Source organism: Rhinatrema bivittatum, chromosome 5, assembly GCF_901001135.1.
Source record: "Rhinatrema bivittatum chromosome 5, aRhiBiv1.1, whole genome shotgun sequence".
Taxonomy (NCBI): domain Eukaryota; kingdom Metazoa; phylum Chordata; class Amphibia; order Gymnophiona; family Rhinatrematidae; genus Rhinatrema; species Rhinatrema bivittatum.
This window is the reverse complement of record NC_042619.1, coordinates 343,639,934-343,667,056: the sequence shown is the minus strand read 5'-3', so window position 1 is coordinate 343,667,056 and position 27,123 is coordinate 343,639,934. Positions and strand designations below refer to the sequence as shown.

The following is a 27,123-nucleotide window of genomic DNA, read 5'->3' as shown; positions in this document are numbered from 1 at the left end:
TGTCGGGGGATTTACGCCTCCCAGAGGGAGGCGTAAATCCCCGCGCGCCAGCGGGCCTCCTGTGCGCCGGGCCGCGACCTGGGGGCGGGTACGGAGGGCGCGGCCACGCCCCCGGGCCATAGCCACGCCCCCGTACGCGCCCCCAAAACGCTGCCGACATGCCCCCGAAACGCCGCGACGACCGGGCCCGCCCCCCGACACGCCCCCTCCGAGAACCCCGGGACTTACGCGAGTCCCGGGGCTCAGCGCGCGCCGGGAGGCCTATGTAAAATAGGCTTCCCGGCGCGCAGGGCCCTGCTCGCGTAAATCCGCCCAAAACCGGGCGGATTTACGCGAGCAGGGCTCTGAAAATCCGCCCCTTAGTGTCCAAACACTGAGCTGAAATGAAGCAACACACTATAAGTAGAGTACCCTGTGCATATTTGAAATTATGAATAAAGAACCTGTTTTAAGAAAGGCTGGGGTCCGTCTAGTTTGTCTCCAGGCTCATTCCCACACTGCTATTCTGCCTCCACCACTTCTATGATGGAACATTAGAGACTTTGTCATCTTCCTCTTTGATTCTTATAAAACTGACACTTAATCCAGTACCAAGGTCCCCTTCCATATCTTTTTACCAAGTTTTGTAAATTAATGAAGATGTTGTCCCAAAACATCCAACATCCCTATGCTCATTTATGTTCTGATTTTAACTATGTACAGGCTACTTCTTCCTTCTTGGAAGTCTGATGTAGCTTTACCACTGTTGTTTAAGGTTGCACCTACCACTCTTTGCAGCTTACCTCAATGTCTTCTTGAAAGCTTGATGCAGTTGTAGCACTGCTGTTTGGATTGTAAACATAACCTACACAGAGTTATCTCAGTATTTCTCTACGAACCTTGTAATATGAGCATACAAGATCCTATTCTTATTTCCATAATCTGTCACCTTCTTCCCATGTCTTACCACCAAGCTTTGCAATAATGAAAATAGCTATCAGAAGAAGCAAGGCTGTTCTCCTAACCTCCAGGTCTGGATTTACTGGACAGTATGTTTCCAATGTCTAGCCACCATCAACCTGCCAGCACCAACCAAATTGATTTCTGGGGAATTGTATACACACAGTGCCAACATGGCTATCCCAGCGTTTGCAGTATCGCTGTATTGAGTGTCCAGTCTCTGTCCATTTGTTTTGTCCTTATCACCTCTTCTTTTACCCCTACTCTTGAGGAAGTGAAGAATGGGCTGTTTGCAGTGTGACAGCAGATAAGGATCATTGGGTACATCTAGTCAGCCTAATTCCACCACCGATGAAATGATCTCAGTTCTATGCCAACTCTGGCTCATGCCAATAGGGGTCCTATGTGCTGATCCCATGCTATTCTGAATTCTAGTATTGTTTCTGTCTCCACCAACTCTACTGAGAGGTCATTTGATATGCAAGGAGTTGACAAGGTCATTTTGGACATTTGTCAGTGTTATGAATTATCTTTTAATTAAGACGCACACCCGTGTCAAAAACAATGACAGAAGGGGAGATGAAATTAAAGGATAGAGATGGGGAAAGGTAGAAACATGTCTTTCTGTACAGCTTCTCCCTCTCTATCTGGAATGATTTCTGATTCATAATTGGCATTAATAGGGATGCATAAATGTTTTAAAAGAGCTTCTCAAAGCCAATGAAAGAATCCAGAAAAGTCTGAAGGTTCGTCTAAGATAATGCCCACAGCAGATCCTTGGGAATTTAATGCAGTGTGGATATATAGGAAATCTACTGTGAGTTTTCCGTATCGTGTTTTGGCAAATCAGTATCAGATATCCCTGAGATCCATGGAAAAAATGTGATGGGGTTTTCCCAGCAGATCTCAGAGAAGGCCATGCTGTAAATTACACTTCAATCAGGTTGAAATCCATCTGTTTGCTTTGCTTTAAATAATATTTGCAAATAGTGTTTTTGATTAAACAAACACACTTTAGAGAAGGCAGTTTTCAAAAGTCTTTTGTGCTTCGTGAATGTTTATTTACCCCTGTAAATTTGATGTCGTACTTCCTGTGGGTGAAAGTTCATGTGTTCTTCCACCACGCGCATACATTTGCCCCAGGCTTTTCCAAGGGTGGGGTTAGAGCAGGCAATGCTACAATGTGCATAGTTTTTCCATTTTCAAAACTACGCACGTTATTTGGAAGGGGAAAAGTTCCTGCAGAAATAGCAGGTGCAGATCTGTGCAGGTATTTTTTCCTAGGCACAGGGAGTGAATAAATGCCCCCATGTTTGGAAAAGCGCCCTCCAATGTCAAAAAGCAATACTGCTACATAAAACATTGGAATTTGATACTGTTTATATTGCGCTGTATAAAATCTATAAATCTAAGTCCCACAGTTTTGCTGGATATCCATTTATTTTGTGAGAGATAATATTTAAATGAATTTTCAGGAAGTGGAACATGTTAGAGATGCCAGCAAAATTCAGAGAGAGAGACTGAAATGCTGGTAGATTCAGCAGAACGACAGACTACCAAAAGGATGATATATATACATCAGGAAAAAGAGATCAGAAAGCAAACTCCATTGCTTTTAATTTAGACATACAAATTAGACATAAACATTAAAATAAGTAGGGTTGCTTCTGTGCTATGCGCTGCCAACTCTTGAATCAAGGATCAAATTAACAGAAAACGAGTTTCCTAGTTATCTTTCCTATGATCAGATTCTGCCATAAAGATTCGAGTGGAAAGGCGTCTAATTTAATTCTTTATTGATTTTGTTTTCTCAAGGGATCAAGATGGACTTTGCAAGCCACCACAATGAATGGAGACTTTGTAGGTTATGACGTCTTTATTTTGCAGTGACCTTATCTGCATTTCTTGCAATCTGTTTTGTCATTTCTAACCAGTGATGCCTCTTCTTTCAGGGAGCTATTCACATTGAGCCCGAGCAGATGCAGGTAATAACGTATTCTTCCTATTGAGCATTTCAAACCCTTCATAACGTATTCCAGGTGATTTAAACTTTATCTTGATTTTATTTTTGCAACAGACTGTAAACGCTATTTTGATTGTCATCATGGTCCCCATTGTAGATGGTATAGTTTATCCTTTGATAAGAAAATGCAAATTAAACTTCACGTGAGTACTATTTATTTTCTTTAGTTTTCTGACAGCTTAGTTCAGATTACAAAAAGCTACTTTACCTATTTCCAGATAGCTGAACTAATATAGACTAATTACATATCGCCCGTCACCCATTTCTACAGTCATAGAGGTCCTGCAATACCTGCCGATGAAAGATTGCACTCAGTATATCATAAAAACATGGAAGCATGATGGCCTAGCTAGTCTGCCCCTCTACACCATCAATTCAACATTCCCGTCCCTTAGAAATCATCTGTGCTTGTTCCATGATTTCTTCAATTCATATAGAGGCCACGGGGAGGCCGTTCCATGCATCCACTATCCCTTTCAGGTGTTATCAATGTCCTACAAGAACATGAGCAGAATTGTCTAGATTAACCTACTTTTCTATAATGGTGTGATCTTCCTGCTTCATTCGGATGGTCAACTTTTAAAAGGTATTTTATGGTAGATGCTTGGTGCAAATAAGGTCACACACAAAAAATACTTTCAATCAAATGCACAAAATATTAACTCAAAATTAGCATCATAACAAACATGTATAGGTGATAAAAAATGTAAACCTTTGTCACACTGCGGGTCATACATAATCATAGGTCTGTAGCAAACACTAAATTATTTTCCTTTTGAAAACTATAATTTTTTTAGAATTGCAAGTAAAAAATCAGTGCAACCCCCGACATGATATCGTCTTTTGTGATACTGCATCAGGGGTTCTCCACATAACGGGGCAGATTTTAAAAGCCCTGCGCGCGTAAATCCAGCTCTGCGCGCATAAGTCCCGGGGCTTTGCTTTGGGGGCGTGTCGGGGGCGTGTCAGGGGCGGTGCGGCATTTGGGGGGTAAAGCTAGCGTGTCCAAAACGCGCGTCCAACCCCCCCCCCGAACCTAATAGGACCATCAACATGCGTTTGCATGTTGCGGGCGCTATTAGGTATTCCCGCGCGATTCAGAAAGCAAAATTTGCAGCCAAGCCGCATTTTGCTTTCAGAAATTAGCGCCTGCCCAAAGGTAGGCGCTAATTTCTCCGGGCACCGGAGAAATTACCCCTTACTGAATAAGGGTTAAGCTAACGCGTCCAAAACGCGTCCAAAACGTGCGTCCAAATGCCGGCTAGCAGTGCGCTCCATCGGAGCGCCCTGTACTGTATCGGCCTGAAAGTAATGTGAAAGTTTTTTCAAGTAACAATAAGTACCTTGCCTGATGAAAATAAGAGAAGGTATTTTTAATCCTGTTATGTGTGGTTTTTGCAGATAACTCTTGCACAAAGTGAACTGAAGCACAGGCAGATTACATGGAGAGCCCCTGATGCAGTGCCACAAAACATGATATCATGTTGTGCATTTCAGTGAAACAAAGTATAGAATAATTTTTCAGAGGTGCTAATATACACCGGAGTAATAAATCTTTTTTAATCTTTTTCGTCTTTAATTTGAATTAATTTAATTGTTGAACCGCATCAGCAAGCCTGACAACGGCAGTGAACCCACTTGCCGTCCGGACTTCTCGTCATGTGCGGCAGATGTTGTGTAAATATTATTGAAGTATTTCTAATAAGAGGCAACTCATTACATATCCTCTGGATCCCGTTGTAAATGAGATACAAGCAACAAGAAAGACTGCACTGTCCCAACTGACACCCGACAACGGCCGGTGTTTCGCGATCAAAATCGCTTCATCAGGAGTAAATATTCACAAATCTCTTCGTTGCGGCAAATGCTGTAAAGAGGTCAAGAGGACACTTTACTGTCAGTTACGATCAATATTTAAAAATACTTAACTTAGTGTTGAATGTAGCACCGCCAACCTTTCCGTAGGACCTGATGGTCTCACAGTATTTTTCCGCCGTACGGGACAGACCGCCCCAGGACGCCTTAGTCCTTTTAAAAGACCGCGCTTTAGCGCCCATAATGACGTCATCACGAAACTGACGTACACAGATGATCATATTGAACCAATTGATCTAAGAGCAACTTAATGCTAATCAGTAGTACAAAGAACAATCAAAGAAACACTTGCAATTCTAATGCTGAGTTCAACCCATCCGGTTCTACGGTCTGAAGTCGATGAATCCATCGCTGTTCTGCGCGTAGGAGGCGATTGTTAAAATTCCCGCCTCTCCAATTAGGAGACAATTGTTCAAGAACACACACTTTTAACTGTTCAAAATTGTGTTGAAAACGCCATACAATGTGCAGTTAATGGAGCAGTTATCCGACCAGTGGAGATACATGAACGGTGTTCAATTAACCTAGTCTTAAGGGCACGTTTCGTTTTGCCTATATACAACTTATTGCAGGGGCACTGTATTACGTAAATTACCCCTATAGACCGGCAGTCCGTGATATTTTTGAGGACAAAAGTGAAATTTGCTCGAGTAAAATGTATCGCAGATGTTGTAATCATTACTGCACATACTGTGCATTTTCCACATGAGGTATGAATTCCAATGGTTGTTTTTGATTGAGGCATCATGGTATCCGAATGTACTATTAAATCTTTTATGTTAGAACCCCTGGTAAATGCAATTCTCGGAAAATCATCAAATTCACGATGAGTCTGTAGAATGTGCCAATTGGCGAACATAATCTGTTTCATTGTCTGGGTCATGGACGAATATGGCAAAACACAAGTTAGTGTTTCTGAAGTGTCTCTGTTGCGTGGCAGAAAAAGCCAATCTCTGTTTGTAAATCTAGCGCGAGTGAAGGCTCGCTTCACACACCGTACGGGATACCCTCTATTGATGAACCGTTCTGTAAGTGATGTAGCTTGATGACGAAATTCATCTGTAGATGTACATAATCTTCGTAATCTAAAAAATTGACTTACCGGCAAATTTTCCTTCAGAGCGCGGGGATGGGCGCTACTAAAATGCAAAAAGGTGTTAGAAGCTATTGGTTTCCTATAAATCGAAGTATCAAAACCCAGATGTTTCTTCTGAATTTTTATATCCAAGAAATGTATCTCAGTGAAACTAATTTCCGAAGTAAAATGCAAATGATTATTGCACCCATTCAGCCACACAGAACGGTTCATCAATAGAGGGTATCCCGTACGGTGTGTGAAGCGAGCCTTCACTCGCGCTAGATTTACAAACAGAGATTGGCTTTTTCTGCCACGCAACAGAGACACTTCAGAAACACTAACTTGTGTTTTGCCATATTCGTCCATGACCCAGACAATGAAACAGATTATGTTCGCCAATTGGCACATTCTACAGACTCATCGTGAATTTGATGATTTTCCGAGAATTGCATTTACCAGGGGTTCTAACATAAAAGATTTAATAGTACATTCGGATACCATGATGCCTCAATCAAAAACAACCATTGGAATTCATACCTCATGTGGAAAATGCACAATATGTGCAGTAATGATTACAACATCTGCGATACATTTTACTCGAGCAAATTTCACTTTTGTCCTCAAAAATATCACGGACTGCCGGTCTATAGGGGTAATTTACGTAATACAGTGCCCCTGCAATAAGTTGTATATAGGCAAAACGAAACGTGCCCTTAAGACTAGGTTAATTGAACACCGTTCATGTATCTCCACTGGTCGGATAACTGCTCCATTAACTGCACATTGTATGGCGTTTCAACACAATTTTGAACAGTTAAAAGTGTGTGTTCTTGAACAATTGTCTCCTAATTGGAGAGGCGGGAATTTTAACAATCGCCTCCTACGCGCAGAACAGCGATGGATTCATCGACTTCAGACCGTAGAACCGGATGGGTTGAACTCAGCATTAGAATTGCAAGTGTTTCTTTGATTGTTCTTTGTACTACTGATTAGCATTAAGTTGCTCTTAGATCAATTGGTTCAATATGATCATCTGTGTACGTCAGTTTCGTGATGACGTCATTATGGGCGCTAAAGCGCGGGCTTTTAAAAGGACTAAGGCGTCCTGGGGCGGTCTGTCCCGTACGGCGGAAAAATACTGTGAGACCATCAGGTCCTACGGAAAGGTTGGCGGTGCTACATTCAACACTAAGTTAAGTATTTTTAAATATTGATCGTAACTGACAGTAAAGTGTCCTCTTGACCTCTTTACAGCATTTGCCGCAACGAAGAGATTTGTGAATATTTACTCCTGATGAAGCGATTTTGATCGCGAAACACCGGCCGTTGTCGGGTGTCAGTTGGGACAGTGCAGTCTTTCTTGTTGCTTGTATCTCATTTACAACGGGATCCAGAGGATATGTAATGAGTTGCCTCTTATTAGAAATACTTCAATAATATTTACACAACATCTGCCGCACATGACGAGAAGTCCGGACGGCAAGTGGGTTCACTGCCGTTGTCAGGCTTGCTGATGCGGTTCAACAATTAAATTAATTCAAATTAAAGACGAAAAAGATTAAAAAAGATTTATTACTCCGGTGTATATTAGCACCTCTGAAAAATTATTCTATACTTTGTTTTTTTGGTTGTTTAAGAGTCTGTTATACAAAACAAGTGCTTCGGTTCTTTGTGTTTTGCTGTGCATTTCAGTGAGCAATAAGGGAGGTATTCTCTTCACTTTTTACTTGCAAATCAAAAGCAAATATCTGGTACATTTTAAAAGGAATGCATGTGCGCTCATGTGCGCTCATAAACATGCTTACTGCAGTGCGAGGAAAAATAAGCCTCATTTTATAAACTACGCACATAGCATATAAAATACTGTTCCATGCATACTTCTACAGCCTTTATACACACGTAGCAAGAGAGAGAGCGCCTCTGTATAGAGTCAAGGACACTCCCTCTCTATATATAGGCACCACTCTAGAGGGCCACTTTGAATTTGGGTGGATTTTTGGGAGGTGGGTGGGGTGGGAGGTTACAGACACATTCAGAGGTAGTCATAGTAAAATTGACATCACTTATAAGGGCTACAATTCTTTACTGATGTCAACTTTACTATGACTACCTCTGAATGTGTCTGTAACACGACCCCCCCCAACCCACCTCCTGAAAATTCACCCCAAATCAAAGTGCCCCTCTAGAAGGGCACATATATATATATAGAGAGAGTGTCAGAGGGACTGTGCACAGAGGGCCGGATTTTAAAAGGGTTACACGCATAAGGTATGTGCGTAACCCTTCTAAAACTGCCTTGCGAGCGCCTATATTGCATAGGCTTCCGACGCGCGCATGTCCCAGGGCTTTCTTAGGGTGGGCGTGTCGGGGGCGTGACACGGTCGGCGCGTCATCGGGGGGCGTGTCAGGGGCGTAACGCGGTCGGCACATCATCCGGGGGCGGTGCCACGGGTGTGGTTTCAGCTCGGGGGCGTTCTGAGGGTGTGGCCGCGGCCTCCAGACCAGCCCCCGGACCGGAACATGGTGCGTGGCAGCCGGCCCGGCGCGCGCAAAGTTACGCCTGCTTCGAGCAGGCGTAACTTCTGCGACAAAGGTAGGGGGGGTTTAGATAGGGCCGGGGGGGGGGGCTGTTAGGGAGGGGAAGGGGAGGGGAAGGTGGGGGGAGGCGGAAGGAAAGTTCCCTCCGAGGCCCCTTGCGCGCGCTGACCCCGGATTTTATAAGATACGTGCGGCTACGCATGTATCTTATAAAATCCGGCGTACTTTTGTTTGCGCCTGGTGCGCCAACAAAAGTAAGCGCGCGCGCTATGTTTTAAAACGTACCCCAGAGTCTCTCTCTCTCTCTCTCCCCCTCCTGAGCTCACGAGAAGCGGTAGCAAAGTTACACAGGCTGTCTGCGTAAAATCTGTCATTATGTGCACCAGTCTTGGATCCTCCCCCAGAACGCCCATGATCTGCCCCTTTTCCACCTTCGTTTTTTAGGTGTGCATACTCGCATCTACACTCGCCCTTCCCGGCTTCTTAAGTCACTTTGCCCGCGCATGACCTACACACGCGAGTATGTGACCGTTTTTGTACCTGCAACACTTTTAAAATCTAAATCTATACATTCTCAAAAGGAAAATAATTTAGCGTTTGCTACGGGCCTATGATTATTTATTTTAACCCACAGTGCAGCAAAGGTTTACATTTTTTATGACCTATGCATGGGTGTTATGTAGGATTCTGTAGGAATCCAGAATAATTTCTAAGTAATTACTGCTGTGTTGCTCTGGTAAGGACATTCAGTTGCAGAAAAGAGAAATTAGATTATCAGATGCTACTTTTATTTTTTTGATGCAAATAAGGAACCTGTCATAATGGCCAACTGATATGTATTGGGCTTGGAGAATTATTCCTTTTGCAATTCAGAACACAAAAAACTGACATTTTTAACCAAAGGCATGGGGCTGTCCATTTAATTACAGAGCACGTTCTATAAAATTACAGATCATATGAAGTTCTATAAAATAGGCCCCTGATGATAAAAGTCATTGCAGGATGAAGTGAATAATGCAGGAGGCTCCTTTCAAGAGCGGATGTCATCCATGATATTCGTTCAAGAAAAAACAATGCATATCTTGAACAATGTCTTTTTAGAAGTATTGTTCGTCATTTATAAAAACGGATGCCAATGCCGTATCTTTCAAGTCTAGCCCTACAGAAGAATTGAGAGTTACCTGACATTTGCCTTTAATATTCAAGGCCCTGTTAAAAGGCAAACAGATAAGGATTTGTAATGTTTTCTGTAACCATGTCAGATTCCCAAGGGTTGGGCGATGTTTTATAGCAGGATCTTCTTTCCCCTTAAAACACGACAGAAAGATAATTTTAGAGGTTACTCTCTGCAGGGAACATGTATTACTGATTATAATTAATTGTGATTGATGAATAATTTGGATTCAAGTGAAACAAATGGCAAAAATAGAAACACAACGTGTGCATTTCTGCTGTACTATTAGGCCTTTGAAGAGAATGACGGTTGGCATGTTTCTTGCGGCCATGGCGTTTGTCGCTGCTGCACTGGTGCAAATCGAAATTGATGTAAGTAAAGTGAACTCCAACACGACTGTATTAATAGCAGAAAATAATTTAACATTCCCACTAAGCTTCAGGACATTGATGTACAGGCTTTAATTGACAAATACTCTTCCATAAAGTTCAGTGAGCTAATATATTCAATGCTAGATTTACGCACCCTTAAATAAAGACATATTGAGCTGAGTTTCAAAACCTATTTGCAAATTACCCCGGTAAAAGTCCACGTGGAGGTGATTTCACGTGTACTTTTATGCGTACTTGAAAGAGGCATTCCTGGGGGTAGGATTGCAGCTAGGAAACCATTTGCATGCATGGATTCCATTTTTGAATGTATGTGCGCAAATATACACACATGCATGTGTACCTGCTCCCAAGCAGGCAGAAATCTGTCTGTGTGTGTGTGTGTGTGCATGAGTCACACAGTGGTACGCGCACATCCAATAATTTTCAACATGGATATACGTGTGGAAGTCCGCTTTGAAAATTAGGACTGAAGTCCGTATGTGTTTTCTAGACATGGACTTCAGCCCTACACTAGCTGTTATAGAATTTGCCTCATTAAGTATTAGTTCAAATTAGTTCGAAAAATGAAGGGAAATATTTTGACTGCCATTTAAGGATCAATAACATTTTTTTTAAATCAGTTTTCCTTGGAATTAATGCTAATGTGCATTTTTGTGTTTAAAATGGAAAAAAAATGGTGGAAAAAGAATTCTTTGATTGTATGGATTAGATTATGAGAAATAACGAGTTTATATTGATTTATTTCCGTGCATTAATTCAGAATTCTTAAATGTGGTACATGAGTTGGAGTTAAAAAAAAAATCTCATTGGGGAAGAGTCAGCAATTTTGAGACCAGAATGTAGGCCAAGATGAATAGCTATTTGCAAGATTTGGTGGAAAAATTTTTGCAATTCATTCCTGTAAGGGAACATGTTCAGGTGCTTGAATAGAAGCAAACTGCATGCAAATGAGCCGATAATGCCTTGTTCTAAATGGAATTTATTAAATTGCCTCATTTCCCTGTGCATTATGCCTTCTTTGATATGCAAAGTCGCTTTGTGCTGGCAGCAATATCTGGAGCTAGGTGAGAAATTGCACGAAGCATGCACAGGCAGGAAGTCAACACAACATAAGGACAAACAGTGAAAAATGACTGCCCACATTTCAGTTCCCACATAACTGAGAAACCTCTCCGTTCTAACTCTGCACAGTTCTGCAGGCGGTGGCATCCTGGGGGATTTCAGCCCCACACCTCACTCCTGGGTCTGGCCTCCATCTAGTCCCTAGGGATTAGGCTGCGTTTTTCAGTGAAATCTCCTCTTTCCAGGAGCCACTGTTGGTACCTCGCTTATGTGCTCATTTTCAATCCTATTAGGGTTCCTGTGCAACCTCTGCTCCAGCTTAGAATAGCAAATAATTATATTTGCTGGCCTGCTTCAATAGCTTTTTGCTTCTGCCTCATTTCTGGCCTCAAAGTGGTTGAATCAGCCATTTAATGATTACATGAGTATTCAACACAGAGAGTCTATTAAATATGTACTCGTATCCATTTTGGGATAAATATTCAAAACTCTCTCAGAACTAAACATGTAAAATAAGGAGTTATGCATATAATTTGTGTTATGTTTCTCGGTTTGCGGGATGCTCCATGAGCTGGTTCACTCATCCCAAACGCCGGGCTTGATAAGATGCCACAGTATGCCGCTGATATGGGACAGGTTGCCACTGCTACCACTTCCTCCAAGGTGTCTCTAGGCGTGCGCATGCCAAATCCGGGCACATTTAAAGGGCCCTTGGTGGGAAAGGACCTACAGTGCCCTCGGATGATGTCATGGTCCCAGCCCTATAAAACGTCTTCTGTGCCTCGTCCTTACTGCTTCAGCAGTAGGTTGACTACCTTTCGTAAGTGTATGTTGCCGCAGCCTTACCGTCAGCTTCAGCCATAGCTATAATCTTGTCTTCAGCCTCCACCATAGCCGCAACCTTGTCTTCAGCCTCCACCATACCTGCAACCTTGTCTTCAGCCTCAGCCATAGCCATAGCCTTGTCTTCAGACTTATCCATAGCCGCAGCCTTGGCCAAGCCATAACCTCACTTCACCTCCAACCAGACCACTGTTCTCTTCCTCTTCACCACAGACTCTCTCCTATGACCTGTTGGCCCCAGAACCCAAAGGCTCAACCCACGGGGAAAGGGGCTGGTAAAGTCAAAGCTCCAGTCTGTCTCTGTACTGTGTGACACCAGTTGGTAGTTAGGACCTACTAGGCCCCCTCAGCGTAGGCCATGGACCCCAGTGACTTCACTTCAAGCAATTCCTGGTCTGACACAATGGCTGCAAGAGCAAGAGGAGGTCCTCAATCAGGTTACTGAGACCCTCAAAAAGTTGGCCATCACTGTGGATGCCTTAAGACAGACACCAAGACCTACTTCTTTGCTTCCCCATGTGGCTCTTGCCCTTGCTAGACTTGTATCTCAGCTTTCACCACCCTCACATTTTACTGGGGATCCCAAACAGTGCCATGGTTTTATAAACCGTCCAGATTTACTTCAGGCTACAGGCTGCTACATTTCCAGATGATCAGACAAAAATGATGTATACCCTTTCTCTCTTGGGAGGCACCATGTTGTCTTAGGGTCCTCTCAATTCCAAAGAGAGGATGCCTATCTTGCAAGATTTGGCAACCTTCTTCCATGAGTTTCATCTTGTCTTCGATGAGCTAGGAAGAGATACCACCAGAACTTTCGATATGCTCCAGATTCAGCAAGGCACCCGCACCCTCGCGGAATACTCCATCCAGTTTAAGACACTCGCCTCCAGGTTGAATTGGGATGAGCCTAGTCTAAGATCCATTTTTCTACAGGGCTTTGCTGGCCGCATTAACGATGAGCTCACAGCTCGGGAGCTACCCACATCTCTGGAAGGTCTCATCGCCCTGGCTGGGCACATCGACTGGAAATGTCAGAAGACCTGGGAGTACAGAACTCGATGCACTACCTCATTGGTGCCCCAGTTTCAAAGACCTCTCTCTTTATTAGCACTCTGGCCCTCTGAACCCAAGACCCAGGAGGAGCCCATGCAGTTGAGCCACAGCTGACTGCAGCTCAAGAGAAAGCTCACCATAGATTACACCATTTGTGTCTGTATTGTGCTGGTCCAGGGCACCTGGTGGCCCATTGCCCAGACAGGCTGGGAAACTCTCCTGCCTAGGATTAACTGGGAAGATAATTCTAAGTTATAAATCCTCTGCTCCCCAGCTCTTACTCCCTGTAGATATCACCCAAGATGATACTTGCTTCACCACCCAAGTCTTCCTGGACTCTGGCACCGGAGGAAGGTTTATAGACCAAGCCTTAGTGAAATGCTACCAGATACCTACACTCCCCTTGGAACACCCACTTGTCTCCTCAGACTACAGCAAACTCTTTTCGAGGAGTATTTCACACCAGATAGACTCAGAATGAAGTACTCCGGTAGGGAGGAAGATCTGCTCTATTACACTTTACGTTCTACCTCGAGCAGTCAACCCCATTGTCCTGGGCCTTCCGCGGCTGCAAAAGCACCAACCCACACTCAATTGATCTACACTCAAGTTGGCCCACTGGGGACCATCCTGCTTCACCTCTCGTATCATGGCACCTGGTCCTTCAGGCTCTATTACTGTGGCCGCTGCTCAGACTCTTACTGCCTCAATATGCAGAATACTTAGATGTTTTCTCCAAACAACAGGCCGAGACCTTACCTCTGCACTGTACCTATGACTGTGGAAATGAGTTCCTTCCGGGCAAGGACCCTCCATGAGGCAGGGTGTAGCCGCTCTAGGGACCAGAGACTAAGGCTATGAGCAACTATATCCAAGAGAACCTTGCCCGAGGCTTCATTCGTCCATCCTTGCCAGCTGGTGCAGAGTTCTTCTACGTAACAAAGAAAGATGGAAAATTAGCACCCTATATTGATTACAGAGGTTTGAAAGTGATTACTAAGAATGATCGCTACCCTTTGTCATTAATTTCTGAACTATTTGATCGCCTACAGGGAGCTCATATTTTCACTAAGTTGGATCTCAGGGGTGCATTCAACCTCATACAAATCAAGGATGGAGACAAATGGAAGATTGCCTTTAATACATGGTATGGTCATTACAAAAATCTGTTCATGCCCTTTGGGCTGTGCAACTCCCCAGCCATCTTCCAAAAAATGGTGAATGAAATTTTCTTTGTATTCATCTGTCGTGGTATATCTTAATGACAACCTCATCTTCTCTTGCCTCATCTTCTACCCATAGGACTCAAGTGGAATAGGTGCTCCAGTGTTTACGTAAAACCAACTTGTATGGTGTATCCCAAGAAAGCCTGCTCTTCTTGGGATACACCAACTCCAGTATTGGGCTCAACATGGATCTTGCAAAACAGAAGGCGATCTTGGACTAGCCCCATCCAGTCAGTATGCGAGCACAGATTTCTCAGATTCACTAATTATCTATGAATAAATTAATGGTAATATCAACTTTGGCCACTCCACTCATAGCCCTAACACGAAAAGGGGCAAATACTAGAGATCGGGCTCCAAAAGCATGTGAGGCTTTTCAGAAGCTTAAACTGGCCATGCATTAAACTGGACGAAAAGAATTACAAGATCTTGTCCAACCTCTGCAAAGAACAAGATGGATCATGCCTGACTCTGGGTCCTCTTACAGCCATTACCAGCCCCCAGAGAACCCTGGACTCATATAGACACCAACATTGTGGTGGATTTTCCTCCTTCACGTGGCTCCACAGTGATATGGCTCATTGTGGACAGGTTCTCCAAAATGGCTCATTTTGTACCCCTCGCTGTCCTTTTAGCCCTTGAACTGGCCCATCTTTGTACAGATATTTTTTGCCTACACAGATTGCCAGAAAGGATATGCAATGGCAGAGGAGTTCAATTTATGGACCAGTATTGGAAGGCTCTCTGCCATAAGCTTGGCATCACATTGGATTTCACCACTGCCTATCATCCCCAAGGCAACGGGCAGACCGAAAGGACCAATCACAGTTTAAAAACTTTTCTCTGATCTTATGTCAATGAAAGGCAGGATGATTGGGCATCCTTGCTACCTTGGGCTGAATTCTCCCACAATAATCACATAAATAGCGCCATCAGCTCTTTACCTTTTCAGATTGTACATGGGAAGTTCTCTGCGGGCTCTATTCCCACTACTTTTCACTGTCGATTGTCCAGCAGCATCGCTCACTGCTCAAGAACTACAAGTTCTCTGGATTCAAACTACTCAACTAATATCCTGGATGGCTGTTCGACCACAGAAATACATGGATACCAAACGCTGACCAGTGCCTCAAATCAAGGAGGGTGACTTGGTCTGGCTAAACACATGACACCTACATCTCAGACTTCCTCCCTACACCTGGCACCGCATTTCATTGGACCCGATTCCATTCACCGAGAGATGGGTCCTGTCACCTTTCAGTTGAATCTTCCCAAAAACAGAATTCACAATGTGTTCCATGTGTCCTTGTTAAAGCCAGTAATCCTCTCCTGGCCATCCAGAAAGCCTCCTATCATCACGGATATAACTGTGGAAGAAGACACACAGTTTGTGGAAGAAATTCTGGATGCTCTTAGGCAGCAGGGCAAACTTTAATAAGTTATTACCTGGAAACATTTTGGCCCAAAAGAGAACTTGTGGGAACTGGCTACCAACCTTCAGGCAATGCATTGATAAGGGACTTTCCTAAACAATTTCCCTTGAAACCAAAGCCTTGGACTAAGAGGAAGGGGCTTAAGATAGGGGGTATTGTTTTCTGACTCTCAGGCTGCCCTGCAAGCTGGTTCACTCACCCCAAACACTGGGCTTGATAAGACATGGCAGCATGCCACTGACATGTGGCAGGCCTCCACCAGTAATAGTTCCTCCAAGGCACCTCTAGGCGTGCATACACTGAATCCAGGTACATTTAAAAGGCCCACAGTGGGAAAGAACCTGACATTTAAAAGGCCCGCAGTGGGAAAGAACCTGCAGCACCCTCTATTGACATCATGATCCCAGCCCTAAAAAGAGTCTTCTCTGCCTTGTCCTGACTGCCTCAGCAACAGGTTGACTACCCTTCGGTAGTATATGTTTCCACTGCCATATCTTCAGCTTCAGCCAAATTGCAGCCTTATCTTCAGCCTCATCCATAGCCGCAGCCTTGTCTTCAGCTTTGGCCAAGCCGTAACCTCATTTCATCTCCAACCAGACCACTGTCAACCCTTCCTCTTCATCAGAGACGCTCTCCTAAGACTTGCCGGCCCCCAGAACCCAAAGGCTCAACCGGCAGGGAATGGGGCTGGTAAAGGCAAAGCTCCAGTCCATCTCTGTACCATGTGTTGCCTGTTGGCAGTGAGGACCTACTGGGCCCCTTCAGTAGGTAGCGTCAACCTCACTCCAGCACAAGGGCCCACAATGGGGCTGTGTGTGCACTGTGTAGATTATCAGTAGCTTAAAAATATGCATAGAATTTGATTACAGTCATAACTTTCCATATACAAAAAAAAGAGGCATTCATGCAGGTGTTTCAGGATAGTGTTTGTGACTTACAAATGTAACAAAATATTTCAAAAGGTTACATACAGAAATAGCATGTCATCATGCACATAACTTTGCATCATAATTTGAAATGAGCAAAGTTATGTGTGTAAAACCATCATGATACCTCTACCGTTGAAGTTGCATTGGTTACTTATCACAATTAATGTAAATGTAAGATGCTTGTGTTGCCATGTCAGGTGTTACAAAGAAAATATGTCATCCCCATCTAAAGAATGGACTGTTATGGTGTTAGGGCAACAAAGTGGATTAGACACCGTGTAGTCCAAAAATAACCTTTTTATTGAGTGGAGACAATATATTCAAACAAACGCCAGACTCCGGCCGAGTTTCACCCCACCAGGGGCTGCCTCAGGGAAGAACCCACAACGAGTTGCGGAACGATGAGCAAACACACTAACATGAACACAATCCTACAGGTGTGTTGCAAAATCAATTGCAAAGGTCCATGTAAAACAAACCAGTAAAAACAATTTAAACAGGAAAAGTTCAATAATTCCAAAATGGGGGACTGACATTTCAATAAAGATCTGGCATTTTGGAATTATTGAACTTTTCCTGTTTAAATTGTTTTTACTGGTTTGTTTTACATGGACCTTTGCAATTGATTTTGCAACACACCTGTTGGATTGTGTTATTATCCAGGGAAGGCCAACTCCGGTCTGGTTTTCAGGAAAGCCACAATGAATAAAACATAGATGTGCATGGACTCATCCATTGTATGCAAATCAATCTCATGCATACCTGTTTATAGCTCATGCAGACCTGTTTATAGCTCTTGAGGACCAGAGTTGGTATAATCCAACTAGAAATTTGGGATCAAGTCAAGCTAACTTGCTATGCATCCCCTCAATTAGGTCAGAATCTAGTTTTTTGGCAATTAGACCCTGGCTGTTCTTGACAATTCTGTAAAAATTAGGATAATGGAGTGGTTGACAATACTTGTGACTATGGGAACTAATGGTTTTGTAGTAGAAGATGGCTGATATTATTAGCTTATATTTTGGTTTGCTATTTTATTTCTGGTATTTCGTTTTAGCATGACACTTTATTTTACTGTATTTTATGTTAAGGTGATGTTTTGTGAATTGATGTACACCATTCTGAGTGAACTTTGGACCTGGGAGGCGTTATGTATATCAATTATATTCATTTATTTATATAACCCAATTTTTAAAGCACTCATGCATTTATCTTGTGTTTGAAAACTGAAAGATTTTATGCATGCTTATAAATATATATTGCGACAAGACACTACTTGTGCCTCGTGCAAACAAATGCTAGCATGCCCAAAAACTCTAGTCAGATCAAACACTTTTGGGGAAACCAGCATCTTTATTTCCTGAATAGCCAATCTACTTTGCAGTAGGATTCTCTGGTTCAAATTAACCAGGCACTTTGGTTAGATAGAAGTGAGTTTAAATTACAAGTTCAAAGCAGGAAAACTGCTTTCACTTCTATATTAACTCACCTCCCAGCAGCTAGCTACCCTAGTTCATCATAAAGACAGGATTTCCTACCGGTACCTTTAGTGCAGGCTACTGAAACCATATCAGAAATTTTGATGCAGATTAATTCCCAAAAAGTATAGACTTACAGTGAGAGCACTCCAGATCCTACTTCTGCAAGCACAGCCTTTTTAGTTGTTAGCTCTGTGTCCCAATTGCCTGATTGTGAGTGAATAACCTCTTAGAACTACATCTCCCAGACATCTTTGCTTCAGAATGACCTCACTTGCGTTCTGGTTTCCAGTACCCTCTCTTTATCCCCCTCTACTTGACAGACTACTGAAATTCACGTGATGATCTGTCCAGTTTGTTACATACATGTAACCTTGCAGTTGTGCACATTATTGAAAATGTAGGTCTGTATGTCTAAAGCAAGATTGTAAAATAAATAGAACTTTCAATAATATATCCTACGCAATGTTTTATGCTGCTATTCTTCTTTTTCTTGTTATTGGGAGTTTATTGCCTAGAAAGTCTGAATTAGTTAATCTGATTTGCTGATCACTTGTCCCTGGAAAATATATTCCTGATAATTAGCTGATATGCAATACAAATAAAACTGTTTCCCTTAAACCCATGAAACTCTTGTTAGGGATCTTGTATAATAAATGTTGGACTGATTAATTTCCTACCTCATTTTTTCACGTTTTTCTCCTAGAAAACACTTCCAAAATTCCCACATTCAAGCCAGACTCAACTTAAAGTTGTAAATTTATATTCAAGCAACCTAACTGTAACTTTTCCACAAAACGTACCTGATGTAACATTACCAGCTGGGAAGGTAAGCAGTGCATGCATGCAATGTTAATTCCATGCCAGCAGCAATGGACGGTTTGACCTGACCATTACCTTTTACCTTGAGGAGGAGAGCTAAAAATATCATCAGTAAAATGTCTCATTATGCTAAGGACAGGGCTTGTCCCCCTACAGCTGTACGGGACAGCAAGATGAATCAACCCCCCAGCCTGAGATTGAAGAATAGGGGAAGCCTGTTCAGACCATTTACTACCGTACCTCCTGGTAACTAATGGCCCTACTGCCACGTGGGCTGCTCCAACTATTAGCTGACTAGGAAGGGATGTTGGATATTGGGTGGGACCCCCTAAAGCACCAGACCCAAGGAATTTGTCCCAAGGATGGTCCTGGTTAAGGAGATTTAATGCAGGAATGCCACCTGCTCAGTTCCTGAGACAGATTTTCCATGTTACCTGACAATTAATATCTTAAATATCTTAGCCACATTTCTTTGACTGTCTCAATCCTCATCTGTTCTCACCCGACATGTAGACGTGGTAACACCTCAAAGTGAATCTGCCAGGACTGGTTGGCACTGAGCTGGGAAAGGCTTTCCGGGATACCTGGAAAAATATATACAGGAAAGGTTGTTGGCTATATGAAAAGCAAAGCATCAGATATAGCTCAATTCAGAAAGCCCTCTCTCTCTCTCAAACAGCAGTATCATAATGCTTATAAAGGCAGGGTCATAAGTGCATGGATAAAAACTGCTCTTCTCTTTGGCAGGCAGATGACTACAAAACGTTTGATACTGCTGACTTACAGAACATAACCATTACAAAAAATTCAACTCAAACGGTGATATTCATAAAGCCCATTGCAGGAGAACGACAGACCCTTCTACTAAACGACAATGGGAACAGTTTGGTAAGTACATTACATTGCATTTCAGAGAATACAAAACACTTGTGTGCCCCTCACTAAGTCCATGACATCATCTTAATTCATTCTATTCAATATAATTAAATGTATTTGTAATCCCCCTCCTGTGCACTCACTACAAATTAGAGCTTCCTAGGGTCCTGAGACCTGCACCTGACCAATGAGTCATTGAACAGTGAGGGGGAGAGGAAGAAAGATTTGGCTTACAGGACCTTTAGGGAATAGGGTTACCATCACTTAAAAAACACTCATCATGCTGTTTGGGTATGGAAGGTTTACTTTATTGTAATTGCAATATTTATTTATTTAAGACTTTTTTTTATACCGATATTAGTAGCTACATTATATCGGTTTACAGCAGAACTAAAATTGGAAATAACATTAAACAGGAATCGGGGATTGGATTACATAGGAACAGAAGTGTAGCAAGGAAAAAAAGGTAAAAAACAAACGCAACGGGCTTCTTGAAATAACACGGAAGCCGGTAAACAAATGTTACAGAGAAGGAAAGAACATAACTTTATACATGGGTTCAGGATAAGTGCTGAACGCAGCAGGGTGTAAGCGTGCAGAGGAGTTATTGAGGGTAAGCTTGTTTGAAGAGCCAGGTCTTTAAGTTAGCTCTGAATTGAATAGTGCATGGCTCAAGCTGTAGGGTCGTGGGTAGTGAGTTTCAGTGTGTAGGCCCAGCAATGGAAAGGCCTCGGTCCCTCGTAGAGGTGAGGTGGGCCTTCTTGAGGGAAGGCACATGGAGAGTACCTTTATAGGAAGCTCTAGTGGGTCGGTTGGAGCATATGAGGCCGAATGGCTCAAGCCAGTTGGAATTGTGGGTGTAGATGGATTTGTGGATCATAGTAAGAGTTTTATAGAGGATGCGAGAGGGGATCAGGAGCCAGTGAAGGTCTTTAAGGGTGGGAGTGATGTGGTCATATTTATGGATATTGGATATGGTTCTGGCTACCACATTCTGCAGCATTTGGAGGGGTTTTATGGTGGAATAGGGGAAACCTAGGAGTAGGGAGTTACAGTAGTCAATTTTAGATGAGAGGGTGGCCTGGATGATGGCGCCGGCCATCCAGTGCTCCTACCATGTGACAGGGGCCGGCCAATGGCACGGATACCCTGTCACATGGTAAGGACAAAGGGGCATCGGCGCCATTTTTTTTTTTAGAACAGCTGATGCCTGGGAACGGGAAATCTCTCCCCGAGGCCCCCCTGGATCTCTCCTCTCCCCGAGGCCCCCCTGGATCTCTCCTCTCCCCGAGGCCCCCCCTGGATCTCTCCTCTCCCTGAGGCCCCCCTGGACCACCAGGTAATTTTAAAAGGTTTTGGGGGGGTCGGGAGGGTGGGGTCGATTTAAAGGGTCAGGTGGGTTGTTTATTTTTAGTGGCGCGGGCCTCCCTAAAAAAAAAATTAGCGATTTGAATTGGAATCGTTTCCGATTCCAGTTCAAATCGCTAATCAGCCGAATCTGATCGTTAAGATGATCTGGCACACGATTCACATCTCTACTGTTAATTAGCACTGTGGAGGATCCATGATGAGGATCCATCTTGCAGTGGCCTGAGAAGATCAGGGCTGCTGCAGAGTCCATACTGGCGGCCCGAGAAGAGGAGGCCCAAAGGCAAAGGGGAGTCTGAGGCCCTGTAGTGTATGTGTGTGAGAGAGAGAGCATGTGAGAGCGAGTTGAGAGCGTGTATGTGTGTGTGTGAGAGAGAGAGAAAGAGAGAGCAGGTGAGAGTGAGAGCCTGTGTGTGTGTGTGTGTGTGTGTGTGTGAGAGAGAATGAGAGCTTGTGTGTATGAGGGAGAGACAGCATGTGAGAGGTAGAGCCATTGTGTATAAGAGAGAGAGAGAGAATCAGGCGAGAATGACAAATTGAATGTATGTGTTTGAGGAAGGAAGGGAAGAAGACAGGTGGAGAGAGAAGAAACAGAAAGAAAAGATTTAGTGCTGTTATGATATGACAAGGTTATAGATGTCTTTTTTTGCAGGGGTTTGTTTTACTTCATAAACGTGGCAGTGAAGTGTGTTTGGTTTGCTGTTACTGACATGAGTGTTTGTATGAAAGAGGAGGAGGCTTGAGTGAGTGTGCATGTGCGTGAGAGTCTGGGGAATGAATGAGGCATGTGAGTGTGCATGTGCGTGAGAGTCTGGGGAATGAATGAGAGGCATGAGTGAGTATGTATGTGTGTGTGTGTGAAAGAGTATGAGAGTGAACATACGAGTGTGTTAGTATGTGTATGTGATAAAGTTTGTGAGCACGTGCATAATTCTTCCCCCCCCCCCCCACCGATCTTCAACAATCTCAGGGTGATTGGAAATCAAAAAATTCCCAGGTATGCTTGCATGTGTACTGGTTTCCTTTCATGGACGTGGTACTAATGCTAATGCCTATGCAAATACTGTGCATTGTACATGGGCACTAGCTAAAGCCCTTTAGTACATAGGCCTCTTAGGATCGTTGATGCTTTGAGTTGGTGGGAAAAGTGTTGAACTGCTCTATTCAGCCCATCAAAAATAAGTTAAAAAAAAAGAACAAAAAAAACAACAGACTTCTCAATAAATTTGCCATGCTAAGATAATCCTCCACCATGCAGTAACCTCAAGTGAGCCTCGTTCCTTCCAAACATCCTCATGTGCAGAGGCAGAAATCACTATTGTGGGAACAGCGTATGTTATACCACCACCCTGAAGCTTCACAATTTACTTCTCGGGTGCTCTGAGCCACTTCTGCTAGCTGATATTTCTTAATATTTGATATATGAATATAATTAATAATAATGATATTAATATCTCTCTGACTAGGTCACAGACAGGAATAAAAAACCAGAAAAAGGAAAAAATGCGATCAGGTGCGTTTAGCAATAAGTCATTTTGTATAAATGCATGCTAGGCAGCTCATGAATAATTAATCTGGGTTACTGTAAATTGTGTGAAGTCATGTGAGCTAGGCAAGGTGTGGGGATAGGAAGGAGTCAAGGAAGGGTGCACTAGGGCTCAATGGCCTCCTTGATTGAGATATGGAGGGGTGGAAGGGTATAGGGTGGCAAACAAGCCCCTTGATTTGGGTATTGGTGGTGGGGATCCAGAGCTCAATATGTGTTAAGCAGTCACCAGTGGTGGTAAAACTCACTGATACACAAAAGGCTTTATGCCATTGAATACGTTCAGCATTAAACTCGCAACTGCATTAAAATTTGCATATTAACCTGTGTTAATGGCCATTCTTAATGTGGGTTAGTAGGTAGGCCTGTAATCAAAGTGATAACGCACTCCTCTCACCCCCAGAGTTTTCTTCCCAAAGTTAAGCCTGGCTTTCAGGTCTTTAAAATGTTTGTTAAAGAACTAATTTGTACCTGTATGGCCTTGGTTGTACTTTATCCGATGCTTTTGGTCAGGATTGTCAGCATGCTTTGATTCATGCTAGCATATCTAGTTTGGGGGTGAGGAAATGCTCGTCATACACTGGCACAGGCATTGCCTGGTTTTACTCAAGTCAAAAGCTTTACACCCCCAAGGAATAAAACAAAAGTGTAGCTTTTAGACAGAGCTATATGTAGAAATGTGTGACAATAAAACCGTGTAACCAGAAAGTCCAACTATATCATTTTAGATTTGTGAACAATCTGGTGGAAACTGTCAGCATTGCCATGGGCGGCAGTCCACTGGTTCAGCTTCAGACATTGGAAACCTCCAATTACACCATGATTCAACGTGGAAAGTAAGTGGTTCACAGTGAAATATTATAGTTACTTCTGCTCTCGTGTTTGGGAAAGCACATTGGATTTGTTCTGCTACTTTTATCGGTGTGTTTCACAGTTAGAAATTGTTCTTGTTGCCACATTAATCTTTGCTCCGGAGTTATTTTGATGAAGCCTCTCAACCTCAAGCATAGAATAATTATTCTTATTCTGGTTTGGTTTTTTTTTCCCCTAGAGTGAATATTGAAGTCGTGGCTGGAAACATAACTTCATGCAGTGCTGAATCAATATCATTTGGATATGGAAGCTCTTACACGATCATAATTAACCAGGTTAGTAATCAATGACTGCCAGGTTTTGCAGATTTTCCATGTGCCCAGGTTGGTGTGTTAGTCATTAATTTAATGTTTATTTGTAGCGTAGAGGTAAATTCTCAAAGGATTTAGTTGCATGATTTGGGGAATTAGGCTCTTAAATTGGCTCTTTTGAAAATTTGCTTGGGCTGAGTGCCAAAATTTAGGCTTCTAGTTCTACTAGGATTCTAAATTTAGGACCCCCAAATAGTGGGTGGATACAGGGGCAGAGTTAGGGTGTGGAAAAAAAGTTAGATGCTTATCACTGATTTTCAGCTTTGGGCAACTAACTTGGGACCCTGAATCTCAGCAAATGAGTAGCAGGCTTACATTTAGGCTCCTTAATGTAGCTGAATTTTCAGCCAAAAATATAGGCCCCCCCAAGTTTGACTGAAAATACGCATCTAAATTTAGGGGCTGTGCTGTGTCGGCCACCTACCGTAGTAAATGATGGTAAAGACCAAAATGCTCCATCCAATCTGCCCAGCAAGGTGTTTAGGGTTGAATCTACCCCTCTGTGCAGGTTATTCTCATGTTTTCCATCTAGGGTTGTAACTGCTGATCCATGTAGGTTGCTCCCATACCTTCTTACAATGCATCCCTTTCACTGCTGGTTTTGACCGAACTGCAGATTACTGTAGTGCTTCATTAATAACCCCTTGACAGTAGAATTTCCTCAGAGTTCATCCCATGCATTTTTTAATTCCATTACCATTTTTTTTTTTTTTTTTTGTATATCACTGAGACAAAAGAGTAAAGCCAAGTGGAACCTTGTGCAAAGGAAAAAAGGGTTTTGTACAAATGCAATATTATTTTGCAAGAGATTTGTCTCATGGAACAATAAAACATGAGGTTGAGAGGAGATTCCTCCAGGAGTGCTTCAGGAATCTGATACTACTTATTTAATGAATGTAAAAGAACAAGTATATTGACATAGGATTAACGCAGAGAAGATGTATACCTTTATAGAGAAAGACGTGCACATCTAAAACTGGTAACTATAAATCATGAAGGGGCCTATAACAATAAATGTGCTAAAAATCAAATCCAGTCAGGTTTTTTTTTAACCTGCCTTTCCCAAAAGGCTCAAGGCAGGAATTATCAAAAAAACACAACAAAAAGTAAAAAATAATAAAACCATAATAAACCAGTCAATATAGTAAAACATTCATATAAATTATAAGCCAATAAAAATAGAAAATATGATTTAAAAAATAATTCAAATATATACAACTAGAGAGTGCCATCTGGGAGCCCACGCAAGATGGACACCTCCAGCGGGATCTCCAATTTTTTAAAATCTAAAACCTCCTCACGACTATCAAAAATGGTCAAAACTTGTGAGCTTAGCTTCTTACAATGCCCGGGAAAGAAATAAGGGCAAAATTGCACAAACAAGATCCGCCTACAGCCAAGAAAGTCAAATCAGTAACAGAGCCAGTACTGACGAGTTGCAAGGGATTAAAGAGCTAATAGATCCGTGATATAGAGATTGACCTTGAGCATCTGGCAAATCAATTCAGTGATCTACAGAGAGCAGTCGGAAAATGTGAGGTTCAGCTTGCCGGATAAATCGAGCTACCATACTGCTGAGCTTGTGATACTGTGTACAACTGTCGAGGACCTTTTTAAATGGAACCGCAGAAATAATATCCGTCTTCTGGGTATCTCACAAGGTGGAGAAAGTACGAATATTGTGCGATTTACAGAGAAAATAAGAACATAAGTATTGCAGTTGAATTTTGAAAGTCCGTTTGAAATACAGCATGCCCATCGTGCCCCCTCACGGCTCTTATCAGGATCAAAATACCCGAGACCAATTGTGTTTACAGCATTAAGATACCCACAGGCACTGGAAATATTAGCATCTGCTCGTGTAAAAATGCCGATTATGTATGAAGGCAGGAAGATTTTCTTTGTTCCTGATCGTGCCAAAACAGCAGCAGTTTGACACTGACAGCTCCTAAAATTAAGACCACTGCTGAAGCAAATAGGAGCAAGATGCGGCTTAATTTATCCCGATCACATGAGGGATAAATCATTAAATACCGGTAATTCTAAATTTTAGGATGATCCGGCTGTACTGAATGTTTTCCTGGAAGAGGAGTAGAATAGATCAGACCTAACACAGCCAATCAAGACTTGGTTTTATACTCAAATAGCACTATGAATATAGTTATTTGAATATTAGTCAGCGTTTAGCACTAGTAAGTGGTGTTGGAACTGCCGAGATACTAACTGCAATATGTTTCCAAGGTAATGCATCTGGTTCATAGAGACTACCCAGAAATGAGGGATTTTGTCTCAGAATATGGATGAATATGGTAACTCCTCGTGCCTATTCATTGACATAGCTTCAGGGTTTGAAAAGAGGAGAAGAGAGAGAGCCAGTATGGCATGTTCTTAATACTACTCTACAACCTTTAGCTTATTAAGGAAGAGGGAAAGGAACGAGATATAAGCCTTGGAAGAAAATTGATAGTTCCTAATGTTAAGATTCTTAAAAAGATGTTTGGTATATGCTAGTACTACTTTTTTGTTCTGATATAGTTATCACTGTGTTTTTCTCTATTATATAAGTGTTGCTGTGCATTAGAAAAAACAAAAAAAAAACCAAATACACACACACACATATATATATATATATATATACACACACACACACACACACACACACACACACAAAGTATATAAAAGGCAATGATAAATAATCAAATAACTAGCCCACAATAAGAACCAAATATTCAGAAGCAAATCAGTTAAAAGCTAGAGAAAATAACCAGGATTTGATCAGTTTATGGAATTGTACATAATTATTATGTTTATATGATTATTATGAATGTACTTTGTACGCTGTCTAGAAAGTTTTGATAGGCAAAATATAAGTTTTATAAATAAATAATCCTCTGCTGTGTGAGTGATGCTTGAGCTTCAGTTCTAAAACAAGAAGAAAAGCTGAACTCCTTGGGGGTTTGCAGAGCAAGTCCAAGCCATCCTTTCCCCACTACAGTTGCCCTTGTGAATAGCATTACTGCACTGCTCCCGAAAACCTTGCAGCCTCTCGGGCACCACAGACACAGCTATCCAGCCTCCAACTCCAGACCCCTGTCACCTACATGTGTGGCTACTGCGGTGCTGTGGTGACCCATGGCTGAATAGTGTCTCCTGGGTCACCACAGTGCCCCCATGAGGTTCAGCTCCTGGGCTGTGAAAGCACGTCAGTCCTGGCTGCATGACATGTCCTCTTCCACCGCAGTGCCCCCATGAGGTTCAGCTCCTGGGCTGTGAAAGCACGT

At 42.6% G+C, this 27,123-nt stretch overlaps 1 protein-coding gene across 1 annotated transcript in view; it reads left to right on the top strand.

Moving 5' to 3' along the window:
• The window catches only part of SLC15A1 (solute carrier family 15 member 1), an 80,392-nt gene that overhangs the window by 37,864 nt on the left and 15,405 nt on the right, over positions 1-27,123 (top strand). The window contains exons 11-19 of the mRNA XM_029604484.1: positions 2,755-2,799; positions 2,892-2,924; positions 3,017-3,105; positions 9,917-9,998; positions 18,753-18,875; positions 19,616-19,756; positions 22,579-22,625; positions 23,387-23,494; positions 23,710-23,806. Coding sequence (XP_029460344.1) covers positions 2,755-2,799; positions 2,892-2,924; positions 3,017-3,105; positions 9,917-9,998; positions 18,753-18,875; positions 19,616-19,756; positions 22,579-22,625; positions 23,387-23,494; positions 23,710-23,806 — 765 coding nt within the window. The remainder of the gene's footprint in view (positions 1-2,754; positions 2,800-2,891; positions 2,925-3,016; positions 3,106-9,916; positions 9,999-18,752; positions 18,876-19,615; positions 19,757-22,578; positions 22,626-23,386; positions 23,495-23,709; positions 23,807-27,123) is intronic.